The sequence below is a fragment of the Apus apus genome, chromosome 7 (assembly GCF_020740795.1).
Source record: "Apus apus isolate bApuApu2 chromosome 7, bApuApu2.pri.cur, whole genome shotgun sequence".
NCBI lineage: Eukaryota > Metazoa > Chordata > Aves > Apodiformes > Apodidae > Apus > Apus apus.
Genome location: NC_067288.1, coordinates 22,864,700 through 22,881,317, shown reverse-complemented (window position 1 = coordinate 22,881,317; position 16,618 = coordinate 22,864,700). Strand labels below are relative to the sequence as shown.

Genomic DNA, 16,618 nt, shown 5'->3' with positions numbered 1-16,618 from the left:
AGTGGGAAGCTTGCTCTGGGGCAAGCCACCAGAGCCTTGCCCATCACTGAGTCCCAAAGGAGACACTACAACCTCAGGGTGGGGTTTCAGCAAAACAGTTAGGTCCATATAGTTTTTATCAGCAGAAAGATACCTACAACTACTGGAAAATCCTGTTCTCCAAGCCCTTTCAGGCCAGCTCTGCAAATCTTCCCAGATTAAGGTTTCAAATTCAACACGTTGTTTACTGGAAACCTACACGTGAACAATCCACCCATTCTGTGACAAAATTTTATGTCAAATATGAAAACATTTTAAATTAAGCCAGGCAACCTCTCAGTGTCTTTTATAAAGAGGGTTATGCTGTGCCCATCTCCTTTATGAACACAGGCCCCAGTACAGCACGTAGGCATTTGCTGCCAAGTGGCAGAATGGCATCCAAGAAAACAGCTGGAAATTGAGAAAGGAGGCATGAGAAATGAAGGAAAAAATAACTTCCAACAGCAGCCATGCAATAGGTTTGTGTGCCAAAAGAATTCTCACTGCACAACTGCATGAACAGAGTAGTTTGATAAATCTATATAATCAAGAAAAGGCCCCAATTTCACAGCCATTCATCTGTGCCTAACAGGGTCTTCAGAACTTCAGGTTTGATGGTGAAAACTGAACTTTTATACATATACCTCTGAGTATGCAGCCACATAAGGTATCTAACACTAATAAATACGCACTTCATATAGACAGACATACATGAAAAATACCCTTTGTGAACAGATAACTGTAAGCCAAGCACTCATATTAAGCCACAGAACAAAGTTTATTGATCTCCTCAAATTCTTCGTACAGTTTTGCTGCTAAACAGACACAACACATGGGCATATTGCCTTTAATCTTTATCTCAATCATAAGTCCACCTGAAAGAACTGGTAACACATTTAATGGCATCTTCAATAAATAAAATGACAAAAAAAATCTGGTCTTTGCAGAGACACATTACAATCCACTCCAAATTCAATATTGTCAAAACATTGTTTTTTTGCTAAAAACTTGCTCCAAAGGGTTTTTTTCTTTGTTTCAGCACTTAAATACATAGAAAAGTATATTATTAGAAAAAACAGATACCCTACTCTGAACAGAACTTGTAAAAGGCAGTAACTTAGAAAAAAAAAATTAAATCTCTCTAATTAGATTAAAGAATTCTGTTTGAAGTCTTCTTGGAAAAACCCTGATTCTAACCTTCATATCAAAACATGCAGTTTCACTGGATCCTATCCTATGTCAGCACAGTTACACACTAAGAATGAAATGCCATGATTTTTCTTTTTTTTTTTTAAGGGGAAATTCACAAAGAAAAAGCATTAGCCTCCCACACTCACAAAAGCAGTCATGGTCCATATATTCTGCAGTAGTAAACAGCTAGTTGTGCTCAGTCTGTTATTTGATTTCCAACCACACTGGAAAGGACACTAGAATTTACCCCTTGGTTTCTGTACTCATCTCTTCCCCAGTCCAGCAGCCTCAGGAACCTCAGTGAGATGAGAATCCATGCAAATACAAATGTGCCTGCACAGATCAGATTGCAGGATGAGGACTGACATGTCTGATTCTAATTAGAAGCTAGCCTTAATTTTAAACTTTTCCTCAACAGAGAAAGTCATCAATAAAGAAGAGCTGAACCCCAAGATTTCCAAATTGCAGCTCCCTGTAATTTGCAACACCTATTAGCATACCAGAAACCAATTACAGTGTCAGTTAACTTAGGAAGAACCACCCCATCAGTAACATTAGTTAAAACACTCATCCTTCAAGCCTTCTGGAGCCTTCTTCAGTGAAAGCTCAGGGCATGCAAGGAATGCAGGGCTGGGGCCCCACAGCCCTATGCTAGCTCTATAGGGGAGAGAAAAGGTTACTTTAAACAAAAGGCAGAATTACACCACATCTGTGCAAACATTTAAACCAGTTTGTTTCAGCTGGTTATCTGCTCAGCCCAGCTATTGCTGCTGACTGTACTTGGCTCATTCAAGACAAGGTGAAAGAGCAGGAGGACTCAAAGTGTTTAGGGGAATGGAACTTTTTTCCTGCAGGTATCTTCCCCTCAGCTGACCACTTTGTAACAAAAGTGCAATAATTTACAATCTTTTCAAACAGACAGCTATTAAAATTATACCATTTTAGGGAAACAAATTCACTAGTTTAACCATAAAAATATTTCCCCAGGTAACAAACCTTAAAGCATTCAATAACACAGTATTCAATAAAAATAATAATAATAATAATACACAAAATCCCTTCCACTTACTAAGAAAGATATAACTGTTAGAAGATTTTGCTTACTGTACATTACCTAAGAGTTTTGCCATGTTGTGAAGACCACACTGTAATTAAGAATATAGCTATTAAAATAAAGGAGTATGGAAATACTGACCTGACTTTTAATTTATATTCTTAACCACTTGCAGATGAAGACACATTTAAGCCCAGGGTCATGTCATCCAAGTACTCAAGAACTTACAAGACAGTCTACATCCACAGCCTTAAGAAAGCACCACTATCCATAAAGTATTTTGTATGTCTATTGCTGAAGAGCATATTAAATAGTTTTGTGAGAACTGCTACAACAGATTCTCATATTAACTGCAGCTTGACTTACAGAATTCAGGTCTGGGGATAACAGGGAACTTCCCGACAAAATTATATGCTGAAAAAATACCTGCTAAACTTGGTCCAAGCATCCAAAAAAACCAAACAAGGGCACATGAGTCCCTCATTGCTTAATGCTGCTATTTAGTTGATCCTTAAAGCACAAAAAAAAAAAAAGGTGTATGGCAATATGGAAGAAGGGCTGCCCACGATAGGCACAGAGCCATGACAGAATAAATAGTCTCTGCAGAGAGATGTTTCAACTGTGGTTTTGCCAGGTGAGTAATTGAGCTTGTACTAATGGAGAACCCTGAAATTTGTATACCATAGCCACAAGAAATTATTTCCTATTTAAAAAAAACAGATCCATTTGTAATCACCTGCTTTTTGAATCATCATTAGATATGTGAAAAACAATTTAAAAATTCTTTAAAACAATTACAAAGAGTGGACTGCAGTAGCAGCTATTCAAGCAGGATTCAAGCACAAGTTTAATTGAATATTCAAGCTGGGAATTAGCCTTCTTTGTCGAAAATTTGTACAACCTTTTCAAAAACCTATAAAGAGAGAGAAGAATATTACTTTTACAAAGTGTTAGTCAAATAGTTACACTTCAAGTTAAACCAGCCACACAATAATTGACAGCATTTTTAAAAACACGTAGGTTTTTCTTAGAACATTCACAGTATTTCTTTAATAGTGAAATTGGCATCAGTTCTGGGAAAGTGAGACAGAAAGAAAAGCAAAAACTCACAAAAATGAGAAAGAGAAAACACTGTTAAACAAAGAAACATTTAAAATGTGTTTAGTCCAGCTCATGTTCAAGCGTAACTAATTGATTTCTTAAAGTTATTCACATCTTAATCCGCTCTTCAAGAGTCAAAACGAGAGCTCCACAACCTCCCTCAGAACACACATCAGTGCTTAATTAACACCCTAACCACACATACACACATCTGAGAAGAGAGCCAAAAATATGTACCCTGTCACAGTCACCCCCATGATTTTCTGGCTTTTATACTTACTTCATCAACAGATTTAGAGGCATCCACTTTTCTGACTTTCCCCATTCTCTCATACAAATCTATTATAGGCCTAGTAGACTGCAGATATGTATGAATTCTAGGAAGAAACACAGGGGGGGGGAAAGAAAAAGCATTACATCATAAAAATATAAAGAGAATGGAAGTGGAAAGCTTTGGAGATGGTACCTCTTCTCCAGACTCTCCCGATTATCATCACTCCTACCACTGCTCTTGCCTCTCTCCAGACAGCGGTCGATACATATCTACAAGCAACAGCAAAAGCATGATCACAACCAAGAACACCAGGAGCTCTCTAGAAATCAGGCACAAAAAAACCCCAATAAATCCTGAAAATCTAAATAAGCGTGACACAAAACATACTGTCTGATCTGGAGGATGCATCCAGAATGCATCTAGGAGTAGGGATGTCATTGTCCCCCTGTACACAGCACTGGTGAGGCCTCACCTCAAGTACTGTGTACAGTTCTGGGCCCCTCACTTCAAGGATACTAAGGTGCTGGAGCAGGTCCAGAGGAGAGCAACAAAGCTGCTGAAAGGACTAGAGGGAAAGTCTTATAGGGATAGGCTGAGGGAGCTGGGGTTGTTGAGCCTCGACAAGAGGAGACTCAGGGGGGACCTTCTCACTCTCTTCAACTACCCAAATGGAGGTTGTAGTCAGGTGGGGGCTGGGCTCTTTTTCCAGGCAACCAGCAACAGGACAAGAGGGCAGGGCCTCAAGCTGCTCCAGGGGAGGTTTAGGTTGGATATTAGAAGTACTTCCTCACAGAGAGGGTGATCAGACATTGGAATGGACTTCCCAGGGAAGTGGTGAAGGCACCATCCCTGGATGTGTTCAAGGAAAAGGCTGGATGTGGCACTGAGTGTCATGGTCTAGCTGATGTGGGGGTGTTGGTCACAGGCTGGATTTGATGATCTTACAGGTGTTTTCCAGCCTTGATGATTCTGTGTGAAATTACATGGGAAGTTAAGTTTTTCCAGAGAAAAAGGATGATAGCTTTACACTTAGCTTATTAAAATGGGGGCTCTTAAAATGGGAGTCAGTGGAAGTAAAAGCAACTTCAGGCTCTGGGTTTGACTGGGTCTCCAACTTGAAACAAAGTTTGTAAGGCTACATACTCAGTTTTTTTATAAGTTAAAATGTTTTACTGTTTTAATATTGCTAAATGAAAATCTAAGTAAAAATTAAGAACTAACTGTAGCTGAAGACTTGTCAATGAACCATGTTTTGAAACATAAAGCTAAGCAAGCAACATTGACACATGTACACCTAATGAATACATTTTTCCTACTCCTACAAGAAGAAAATGGTTAAAAATTATTTTTCCCTACAAATTACACCCACAGTAAAAAAATCCAGATCATGTACATATTGTTGCCTACTTTTAGATCTAATAAAAAAATTAGAACCTCAAGATTAACACCCCTAGTGAAAAAATTCATATATTCTTATTTTAAGTTTTTAAATAGAAAAAAAAAAAAACCCTCCCTTGCTCTTTTGAGATTTAAAAAAAATTGCAATTAATAAAAAAATATAAGTGATAAAATTTCTCAGAAACTTGAGGAAAGGGTAAAAGGAAGTCAGCTTAAGGTGCTGGGATTCTCATATCAGTTTTTATGTCCCAAGGGCACTGGCATATTAAAAAGACAGCATATCATGGCACTTGTTAAATTAATATAATGTATCACTGTCAAAATGCCCTTGTAATCTAATGACTTGCTGAATAAAATGTTCATTACTGGCTATCCTATAACACAGCTCATAAGTATGAAGAAAGAAAAAAAAAAAGAGAACTGTTGCTGCCAGCACTTAAAAATAAAAGCAGACATTGCTATCAAGTTCATTTTGGACTAAACAACAGTTACTAAGAGTAAAAACAGCAATGTGTTCTGAAGATTACTCAAATAATCGTATATAATACATTTAAAGTTTTAATACATTTTCCTTGAGATTGCAATTGCCTGGAGTACTTCTTCAATATAATTCATTTGCACATGATTCTACCAAGTGTAATTAGCTGCCTACTATTAAAAAAAAAAATATTAAGCTTTTTTATCTTCAAAAACAACTTGCCAAAAAATTCTTGAATCTCACAGACCAAGTTTTCTTTCTACACTTACTCTAGTCCATTCACTATCTGATAAGGATTTTATTGCACCTCTTGAATGGTTCTCATAATAGAGCAAGAAAGGAAGTTACAAAATAATACACTTCATTACCTCATTGTCACAATCAAAAAAGAGGACAAAAGAAACATCTGCCTTTCCATCCATCGTCTTATTCCAGCCTTGAAGATTATCTTCATTCCTGGGAAATCCATCAATCAAGAACTTGTTCTTCTGAGAATTGGCTGCCATTGTTTGATCCATAGCCTGATAAAAGATAATTCAATTCAACATCTCCTGCACATACGACCATTTATCTACTTATTAAATTACCCCCAAAATGTTGACACGGTAAATTAGGAAGCATTTATCTTAGGATTAATACAGATTTACAAAGTGTATTTTTATTTCACCTTCAAAACATGCTAATTAATTTATTGATGTATAAATACAACCTTCTTCCAAACCAGACTCTCTATTTCATAAAGCTCAAAATCTCAAAACACACAATCCCAGCTTTAAAAGTTGATTTTCTACAAGATACTGTAAGATGTAAGTCACGGTAAGATGTGAAAATATCCCTGATCTGGAGATCATTCTACTGGAAAAACTCCAGAGAAATGTAGTGCTCTGAGCAACAGAAGCATTTCCTGTCATAAAGGAGATCCTCTGGTTGTTTTCCTGGATATCTAGTAAGGATAAAGGCCAGAATTTTGCATTCCACAGGAACACCAGCAGGTGCTCTTCTCCTTCACCTGGCTAGCTATTTTGGTAAAACTTACACAAACTTTGTACCTTTAAAGCCTCGGCCTTTCAATCAAATATGACCGCGCTGATCAAGAGGTCCAAAAGCCAGTGAAAGGAAAGAAGAAATACAGAGTTTCAATTATTTCCCTGGAGCTACTAATAAAATAAAAATAATCCATTCTCACAGATCCACAGGTATCAGAGGCCATCACCTACTACCCTGCCACCAGCCAGGAAGAAACATGAGTACTTGCTATGAGAAGCCCAGTAGGCAATGCCCACCTATGTATCTGCCACTTCATACTGCTCACACCAGGGGCAAGGCAATTCTTCCAGAACATACCTTTGCTTTGTTGCTTAGTGAACCAGCAAGTAAAAAGCCCTTTCCTTACCCTCTTCAGCAAGCTGATTGTTATTTCAACTGGTACAATTTCCCCCTCCTTAATGTAGTTCTCAATGAGTTCTCCATACTGTGAGCCTGGCCGTTTTCGCTCGTCTCGAAGGAGGTCCCCAGCAGAGAGGTGTGTGTAGCCATATTTCTGAGGGGTGAAAAACAGGCACAGATTCCCTTGCATTAGTACACATGCAAAGTTAGTATCAGTCAACAGTGTCAACATTTATCTCTGTATTACAACACAGGGAATAGCAACAGAACAATAGGGAACGTTGCTAATGACAGATCTATTCCACCTTCAGTGAGTAATGTGACAATCCAGCCTACTCTGAGGCACAGAAAGGTCAACAGAGCATTGGTCAGGCACTGGCTCCTGTTTTCTAGGTAATTTTGTTATGTTTGGAAACACAACTGTTTCAAAGCCCCCGGGGTGCTTCCTGAAATGTTACACTGTGCAATGTTTAATAATCACCAAGGTAGATACCAGCTCTAACACCACCCTAACAGTTTGACTCCTTGAAAATCGTCAGTGGTTATCAGTTACTTGGTCTATTCTTGATTTACAAAGTGAAAAAATTTGAGCTAGTGCCTTTCCTTGGTATGTTTATGCAATAGGTTTGTAATTCCATCTAATGACCTACTTAAAGAAAAGCACGTGAGGTGATTCCAGGTCCTTTGGAGAAGGAAGAATGTTTCAAGCACCGCGAGTGCCAGAAATCCTCATGTTCCCATTGTGGTTCTGGCACCAGCTTCCTCCTCTACCTCAGTCAAATCACTTCAAACTCTGCATCTAACATGGCAGCTACACAAACAGTCCTACCCATGCACCCCTCCACACTTGACCCCACTGCCTCCTTCCCTAACATGAACACTACCAACTCAGAGGGCAGCCCTCGGGGGACACTAGTGCCTTCTCCTGACGATGATGGGGCAGACGAAGGTTAACAGCTACACTGGTGCCACCTGATGTCACCCCACGTGCAGCAACCAGTCTGCAGGAAGACACCCAACACCACTATTCTTTTCTTTCACCTCAAGCTACACCTAAAAGAAGTTGCTAATGCAAAATATTGATTAAAAGTATATATTACACTTGAAATTCTCAGGCACTAGGTGTCATAAACAGACACCTAGAGCAAACATACACACACAGTCTTGCCAAAGAGAAATGCATTGTTATACAGGAAATTTCAGAGCACAAAACAACTACTTTCTCAGCTCATTTCACACCACAAGAAAATTAACCAACTGTACTCCTTAACCAAATACACTCCTTAACCAAACATAGTCCATAAAAACAGGCAATAAAGACCTCTCCTTGGTGATTCCCTTAGGTAGCTATACCTCCAAAACAGAGTACAGCTATACATTCTCTTCCAAAAGTTTTTCCATAAAACAAAAGCAGTAGCAAAAAACTTCAGGGTTATCAGCTTGGTTGCAGCAACATCCAAAGCAAATTTCAAAAAGGTATTTGAGCAGCATAATAATGTGACTACACACTTTTCAAGGCTGTGAACTTGGGATTTAAAAACTTGGCATGTGGACCAAGTACAACAGGAATATTACACAACCCACTAAGTGACTTGAAAAACATTTCAGTTGCTTTCCAATTTCACCCACAAAAGCATAGAAAGTTACTTCTGCCATAGTCATAATTTAAGAAGGGATATAATTACCTAAATCTCCAAAACTCTACACAGCTGGCAAAAAAGGAAGCAAGATTTCACTCTAAATAACTGTGAAGAAAAAGCTCCACAGACATCCTCTATAAGCTCACTGTACTCATGCTTTAGTGTGAGTTGCATTTGGATACGCCTATTTAATTGCAAATCTAAATATTAACTATGAACTACAGAAGCCACAAACCAGAATAATCTTTCCATATAAGCAAGAAATCTTACTCTGCTGAACCCTAAATTAACATGTAGCTCTTCTTGCTGAAGTTAGAGAACAAAGATATTTTTAACATCAAGTTTCTAGAAAGGAGAAAACAGGAGAAAAATACAATCCCTTCAGTTTTAGAGGATTACCAAACCATTTAATTTTCCCTGGCATTTCCCTTCTCATGCATGAAAACGTAATTGAGTCTCCTCATTTTTTGAATTCTCTGTCATTTGCAACAGCAAACTACAATAGTTTGTAGCAGCTGAACAGGGAAGTTAAAGATATGACTGTTTTAAACTGCTGTTGTATAAACAGCTTGTTTTAGATAATAGTAAATCGTATTCTAGAGTAACCTTCAGAATGGATTAACCAGGCAATAAGAAAAACAAACCTCTCCTTCAGGGGCAAAACATGTATTTGTTAACTGTACTGAGAACAGAGCCAAAGAAAACACGTTGGTTTAAACAATGCAAACAAGCCCAGAGAAAGGCCTGGCTGCTGCTCCGTTCACAGAAGGCTGCAGAGATGCGGCGCTCACGCTGCTCTTGCCACTTCTGATCATTGCGTTCAGGGCACAAAGTTTTCTTTCATCTTAGGTGAGATCAAACCTCAGCAAATGTCCCGAGTCGGAGAAATTCCTCACATCCCCAGGAGCTCACAAAAGAGATCCTGATGTAACTGCAGAAAAACCTAGGGCAAAACATTCTCCCGTCTTGCCAAGGCTCGTGTTGTGCCAGCACATTTTCCAGCAGTGCCAAGAACATCTTGATGCAATCTCCAGAATGGGACTTCTTGCAACTACTGCCTAAAGCTTCTCCTCCAAAATTAGATAGGAAGGGGGACTGTGGTTGCCAATGAAAAAGCAGTTTCTCCAGTTCTTGAAGAATGCATATATGGTAGGTTCATAATGTCAAACTGAAAGGAAGACTTGAAATAGAAACTAGGTTAAAACAAACAATTCCAAATATGCCAAGCACCTAAAATCTGGACAGATTTTTAGATCACACAGAAGAAAAACTAAAATCTAGAATTAACTGTTCCAAAACTTATTTCAGAGATAACATTTTCTGCTATGCTAGGGGGCTGCCATGCTGTGCTATAAAGGAAGAAAAGATGAAACCAGTAAGTTTCTATTATACAAATTCTCATTATTTTAAAAACTATTTTTATATTTGGAGAATCATAATCTCTTGGAAAAAATTAACTGAAATGAAAAAGATAAAAATAACCTGTCTTCAGCATTACTGTAGACATCTTCCTCCTCTGCTTTTAAAAAAAAAAAAAAATTGATGTGGAAAGCTAAGCTCAAGTTTCCAACAACCCCACCACAGTGGTGTTAGCAGTACTGTACACAGCAGAGCAAACTCCCTTGTTTGTCACACAGTGGCCTGGTAAATCCAGTCCCTGCTCAGCAGAAGAAACTGGGACATGCAAGCTGCATGTTCCACATGTCCAAATCACATCCCCAGACTGCAGCCCCCCTGGGATGCCCTTCTCTTCCCTACCCTAAAGCCACTTCTAGCTTGCTTCTGTTAGCTGGGATTTGCAACTTCCACTCCCTAGACAGGGCTTGCTTTGTTTTCGGTAAATACAAGAAATGGATGAATAGAACTGAAAATCCATGAGTCATATCTGTGCTACACTTGAATAAGCCAGAGTCTGTGTGAGCCATGTTCTCCAGGCAGTGAGACAGGACCCGTGGTGTGCAGCAGCTGCTGCAGGACTCCTTACACAGCCAGCCTTCAGGGAGGAAACAAGGTTTCAGCCCTGTGTGGTCCAGCAACACATCCCTCCACCAAGCACACAGCTTGAGACTTCCTCCAGTGAGCAGAAGCCAAGAAAAAGCAAGAGAAACACAAATTACTACTTTGACCTTGACTCCTATCTCTGCTTATCATTGTTACTCTGAAAACGAAAGTCACAGGGCTTAAGATTGAAACTCAGAAAATACAAACATTTATTGCCCTAGTTGTGACTTGTCATATCTTGGGCAGCCTTAATAAATAACCAAAAATTGCTACATGTTCTTAGATAGACCACTCAGGAACTAAATAAAAATAGAACTGCATAAAGCCTGGCAGCCTTTTTTTAAAAAAAATATAAAAAGTTTTTATCTGCTCTATTAGCAATTAGCACATGGAATTATAACTTTGGAGTGTAAACTATAATGCAGCAATAAACCATCTGTCTGCTTACTCCAATAGAAAAAAAGACATTTTCTTAGTTTGCAGTATGTTCTTGTCTCTGGGGGAGGAAAAACAAACAAAAAACCACATTAACAAAACACAAAAAGGACACCCCACTGGCAGCACCCTCAGGGAAGGAGGGAGCAAACAGAGAACCCCAGTGCTTCAGGAATACTCTGTGCAATAAAAGGCACCCAGAATGTTTGGAATAGTCCAAAACTCAATGCCCAGTGAGCGAGCCTGCATTCTGCAAAATGGAAGTATAGAGTGATAAATCTTTGGAGGGTGGATTTTTCTGAACACTCACCATGATTTCAAAAAAGCTCCAAAGTTCAGAAATATAAACTTATATTCTGAAAAACAACTATAAGAACTTAAGGCTAAGTGGACTACTAACAGTTGGCACTCTTGAAAGACACTTCAGAAATGGAGTTTAAAGTAAGCAATTTTAAAAACGTGTTTATTTCAAAGAAGTTGATGCTGTCTCTCAATGGACTTCCAAAAGACAATTAGCACATGACAGCAAAACCTAAATCCATTGCAACTTTCAGAGGAATGTTTCTGATACAATGAGTTCTTCTTGGCATTGTTTTATTCACCCTAGGAAATCTCCTTGTCATATATCCCAAAGCAACTTTTTCCATTTGGATATTAACTTACACTCTTCAGAAACAGATGGCTCAGCATCCCACCTTGTGGAATTAGTTTAGCTTTAACCACAAACATACAGGATAGGGCTGTGGTGGAGGTAAATTATATTTTGGGTAAACAGAGAGGGATGCCTTGTACACTCCAAATCCCTACATAATCACCTTGCCAAAACAAACAAAAACACAACTCAAATCTTGCTTGGAATAAAGACAGATGACTTAGCTATTATCCTTCCCCCAGCCAAACAGTTTTGCATTTCAAGCAAAAGTTGTTAAGATTTAAAATTTAAGTACAGGAAAGCACAATTTGTGCAGATTTTAAGAACATTTTGGATTTTTTTTTTCCCTTGACTTTACCACAACCATTTTATAAGTAATGTTCACAAGTCAGCAATAGAACACATTCGTTTTGTCCTACAAGAACCTGCATTCAAACAACATCATTCAACCACCTGCTCAAATATTCTGCCTCACACAGCAAGCTACACAACAGTCCCAGGTGATGGCTAACACTACCTCACACAGTTGTGGAAGGTTTCAGGAGTTAATCTGCAGAGCTGGAAGGGAAAGGGTAAGAACTTAAGAGGCAACACTGCTTCATCCCTTCCTAAACAGGAGGAACTAGTCCAGAGCAGCAGTTCTGCTGCATTTGCATTTCAGTGACAATTCTGTGAGTCTGTGGAACATATGCACAAGTCTTCCCTCCATATCAGAGAAAACCAGCCTGGTTCAGCTGTCTCCTCCAACCTTATCTGCAAAGATAAAGAAACCTAATCACTTACCTGCTGTTCCCTTTCGTGCACTGTGTCAATACCCATTTCCGCTTGTTAATGCATCTTTTCCCCCTCAAATCATTTCTCCATCCTGGTCCCAATCTGGCATGAATACATGTCTTCTCCAGAATAAGGGACTCCCAGCACACACATATTGAGCAGTTATCATTTAGGCTAGTACTTGACAAATACATATTTCTCCTACAACATGTGACAACCACCTCCCTTTTCTAGGAACGTAAATTATAGTCAGTGAAACAATTACACCATTTCTTTGAGAAATCATTCCCAGGTAGTATGAAATACCCTTTTTACAAAAACACAGCTTGTATTTTTAATAAAATAATTTAATGCTAAAATTATACAAGATCTCAACTCAGCAAAATTAGACTTCTTCCATGTGATATGCTCTGTCCTAGATCTCTAGTATGAATAGTAACCAAGAAGTATTTATAGTTCATACTGACTTTTTGTTGAGCACAAACTTCAGATTTACAGCGAGATACTGGGTCAGATTCATTCCAAATAGAAACTAATATTATTCAGACCATTTACAAGGATGAATGAGGTTTATTTTTTACTCAGCTACAGCCCCTCTTCTCTGTGGCAAGCTGCCAACATGGTTGAAAATCCAAACAAGAATAGACTTTCAACCTAAAGACAGCACTGACTGCACACAGGCTACTCAACTGCCTGTACCAGGGCTGTCTGAGGGGCTGCCAGGGGCCAGGCCCAGGATCTGTGCTTAAAAAAAAGGTGCTGCCCTCTAGTACCTCAGCTGCACTTCATCCATGCTTCCCTGTTCATGTCCCCTTTTTCTGAAGTTTTCCAGCAGGCTGCCATCAGTCCAAACCTCCCTTCAACTACCTCAGACCCTCTCTCCTTCAAAGTTCAGCCAGCAGCTGCTGTAGCAGTGGCCAAGCCAGCAGGGAAGCCACCAGTCACAGTCTGCAGCCCCAGATGCTTTCTACTGGCAGCCCAACTGACTTCAAACAACTTCTCTCCATGCAGTCAACAGGATTAGCAGAATTAAAGCAAATTTACATTTATTAGTACTTGGATTTCCCTTTCCAGGCTTAGAAAAGAAAATAAATGCAGTACAAGCAAAGTTAACTTTCTTCTTTCACTTTTAGCTGCAAATACAATATGAATAGCAATGACTTGTTTGAGCTCCTCCTTACAAAGTGGTCTTTATCCAATTATATGAGCCTATCAAGCTAAAAGCATTTACACTTCTAAACACAGGCCCATGGCCACACAAGGTACTTCAGCCCTGAGGCTACATTCATGGTTTGGTGAAAGCCATTAATGACACCCTACAAGATCCTCATACAGTTTAAGCTCATTTGTTTGCTACGTGCCAGGGGCAGAATTTGACCTTACCAAAAGGGCTTTATGAGCACTATGAACGTTTCATTCCACAATATAATTTCATGAATAAGCCAGTTTGAATGCGAGTCTATAATTTGAGGTTAAAATCCCTCAGATCTAAAGTCGTAACGGCATTTCTCAGTCTGGATCAAATTTGCCTAACTTAGTTATTCACTCTGACAACTGGGATATAATGGCAGCATGGATAAACTGGAACAGCACTGCCAGTGCATCACCAGAATAGACAACACATAAAATGTGCCTGGGCCAGGATTTGTGGTTTGGGTTTTGTTTTTGTTTTGTTTTTCCTTCACCAATAGTTACAGAAACATGGGCATTGTGACAGTTTTTAGCAATTTCTTTCAGTAAGGGTATGGATAAACTTTGGAATGACATGGATTTTGAATAAGAAAATTACAAACAACTGCTCGTAAAAAAAAAAAAAAAAAGTAGTAAAAAACCCCATTTAAATCCAACACACACACATTTGGAAGCATTTAGCCTTAACTACTTCTGTAATTATCCACTTGAATACAATGTAATTATCCCCGGGTTTTTTTAGTTTGTAAAAGCATAGTACTACACCATGTAGCATTCGCCATTCTTTTTCTTAGATACTCGTTCTGTATCAAAGGGCTGTAAAAATCTATTTGGAAAACTGAAAATGTGAAAAATATCTTCTCAACCTATACATTAGTTTTAGGCTCTTTGAAAAGAGAGAACAAGATTAACCACCCACGGGGGCAGGACATCCTCTGACCTCTCTCATACTGTCACAGAACAAAATTTCAGTTCTACTTTTAATATTTTACTTTCACAACTTCCAGAGCTGGCACCAGGTCAGCAAGCCAAGACCCTGCAACATTTACTATATCAGCTCTTACCTCGACAGGACAGGCTTCAGAAGACACGGACCTTACTCCCACACACTTGATGTCAAGGTGTTCCCAACCACTGTAAACCATCTCACCTCCACTCCCAGGCTATAAAACCACCACTGCAAGGCATGTAGGTGGCAGCCACGCAGTCACCTACGTGGCCACACAGGTGTGTACAGAGCCACCCACAGCGGCCGGGCTGCAGGACCGGCCTGACAACACCCCACGGGCCAGGCAGCCAGGCACTCCTCCAGGGACACGGCCCTGTACCTCCACCCAGGCAGGGCGACCGCTGCTCCTGCCCAAACCGCTGCCGTTACCGCCACCCTGGGGTGACCTCCAGGCCCCGTGCTGCTGCCCCACTGCCCAAGGCGGGTGCCAGCGCAGGCAGGCCCACCGCTGGCGCGGGATTCCGGGGGGCTAAGGGAAGAACGGGCAGTGGAAGGCAAAATGCCGGCCCTTGGCCAGGCCGCCCGAGAGGGGCTGGAGGGGGCTCCCCCGCCGCCTCACCGGCTAACGGGGAGATGCGGGTCAATCATTTTTCTTTTACCGCCTCTGAGGGATGTGTGCGGGGGCGGCGGATCGAGGCTCGACAGGCGCCCCGGGAAACGCGGAGGGCAAGGAACACGCTCCCCCCGCCCACGACCCTGAGGAGAGACGCGGGCTGCCCGGGGGGGCCTACAACTCCCAGCGTGCCCCGCGGCCGCGCCCCCAGAGCCCCCCGCAGCCCGAGCTCCGCTGCACGCCGGGACGCGTAGTCCCGGACCCCCCCGCCCGGCGGCTCCGCGGCCCCTCACCTCCACGATGCGGGAGCACTGCGTTCCCTTGCCCGCCCCGGGCCCGCCGAGCACGAAGACGACGACGGGCTTCATGAGGAGAAGCAAGCGGCGACGAAGCAGCAACAGGACAGCGGCGGCGAGGCGGCGGCCTAGGGACGGCCGTGGAGCGGGCGGGGAGCGGCGGGCACCGAGGCCAGGGCTGAGGCAAAGCTGCCACCGCGACACCCGCTGCTGCGCTGTCCCCGCCGACACAAAAGTGCTTCCGGGTCCCCGGCGGCGCGGGGCGGGGCGGGGCGGGGCGGGCACGCTCTCCCATCCGGTGCCCCCGGCGCCGCCGCCCCCCGGCTGCAGTGCGCTCTGCTGCCAGCCCGGGGCGCCCCGCGCCCTTCTCCGGCGAACCCTCGCCCTGAGCACTGTGTGACCGGGACGAAGCGGCCCGGCCGTTCCGCTGCGTCGGGGGCGGCCCCATGGGGGACAGGCCGCACCTCCGACGATCGTCACAAGCCGCAGGGGAGCGGTGGGCGCTGCGGGTGGGTGCGGCCCCGCCGCAGCCGGCTGGGAAAGGCCTCGGGCAGACAGGGCTGGGCGGGCAGGACGGCTGTGCCCGGTTAATTGGGAGCTCACGCCACCGCGGGCCTGATCGCCAACCGCCCGGCGATGGCGCCGCGCGCTGCCATGGCAACCCCGCCGCGCCGCACTGCGCCTGCGCCAACGCTGACCGTTGCTCGGCCCGCCGGCTGTTTTAAATCCCCAGCGCGCGCTCGGGCGGTTGGTTCCCCGGGGTGCGCGCTGATTGGTCGAGCGAGCCGTTTCCCCGCCGCCAGCCGATTGGGTGGGAGCGGCCCGGGGGGGCGGGACCGCCTCCTGATTGGCCGGCGGCCGTGGCGGCGGCGGACGAAGCGTTGGCGGCGGATCCGAGCGGGCCGGGCCGGGCCGCCCTGCAGGGAGCGCGGCGGCGCTGGGGCCGGGGGGTCGCGGCCGCTCCCCTTCTGCCTCGGGGGACTCTGGCAGGTCCCCCCCGCTGAGGGAGGGTCTGTCGCGGGCAGGTCCTGGACGCTGCCCCGCGCCGGTGCCCCGCGGCAGGGAGACGAGAGGGGGGCAGAGCTGCGGACGCCTGGCATGGACCCCGTTTTGCCCCGCCCGGATTTGAGGTACCCGCCCTGGGAGGGTCCCCTGGCCCCGTTCGGG

The 16,618-nt window shown here is 43.0% G+C and overlaps 1 protein-coding gene across 2 annotated transcripts; it reads right to left on the bottom strand.

The window, feature by feature from the left end:
- Positions 1-777: 777 nt before the first annotated feature.
- CMPK1 (cytidine/uridine monophosphate kinase 1) lies at positions 778-15,700 on the bottom strand. 2 transcript variants are annotated; one of them, XM_051624848.1, is made up of 6 exons: positions 15,449-15,700; positions 6,908-7,054; positions 5,883-6,035; positions 3,831-3,907; positions 3,645-3,741; positions 778-3,176 (listed from the first exon to the last, which is right to left on the bottom strand). In XM_051624848.1, the coding sequence occupies exons 1-6, from the start codon at positions 15,521-15,523 to the stop codon at positions 3,135-3,137; spliced, it is 591 nt and encodes a 196-aa protein (XP_051480808.1). In that variant the 5' UTR covers positions 15,524-15,700; the 3' UTR covers positions 778-3,134. The 2 variants fall into 2 exon arrangements, with proteins under 2 accessions (XP_051480808.1, XP_051480807.1); XM_051624847.1 differs by lacking the exon at positions 15,449-15,700 and adding an exon at positions 14,658-14,806.
- Positions 15,701-16,618: the final 918 nt, after the last annotated feature.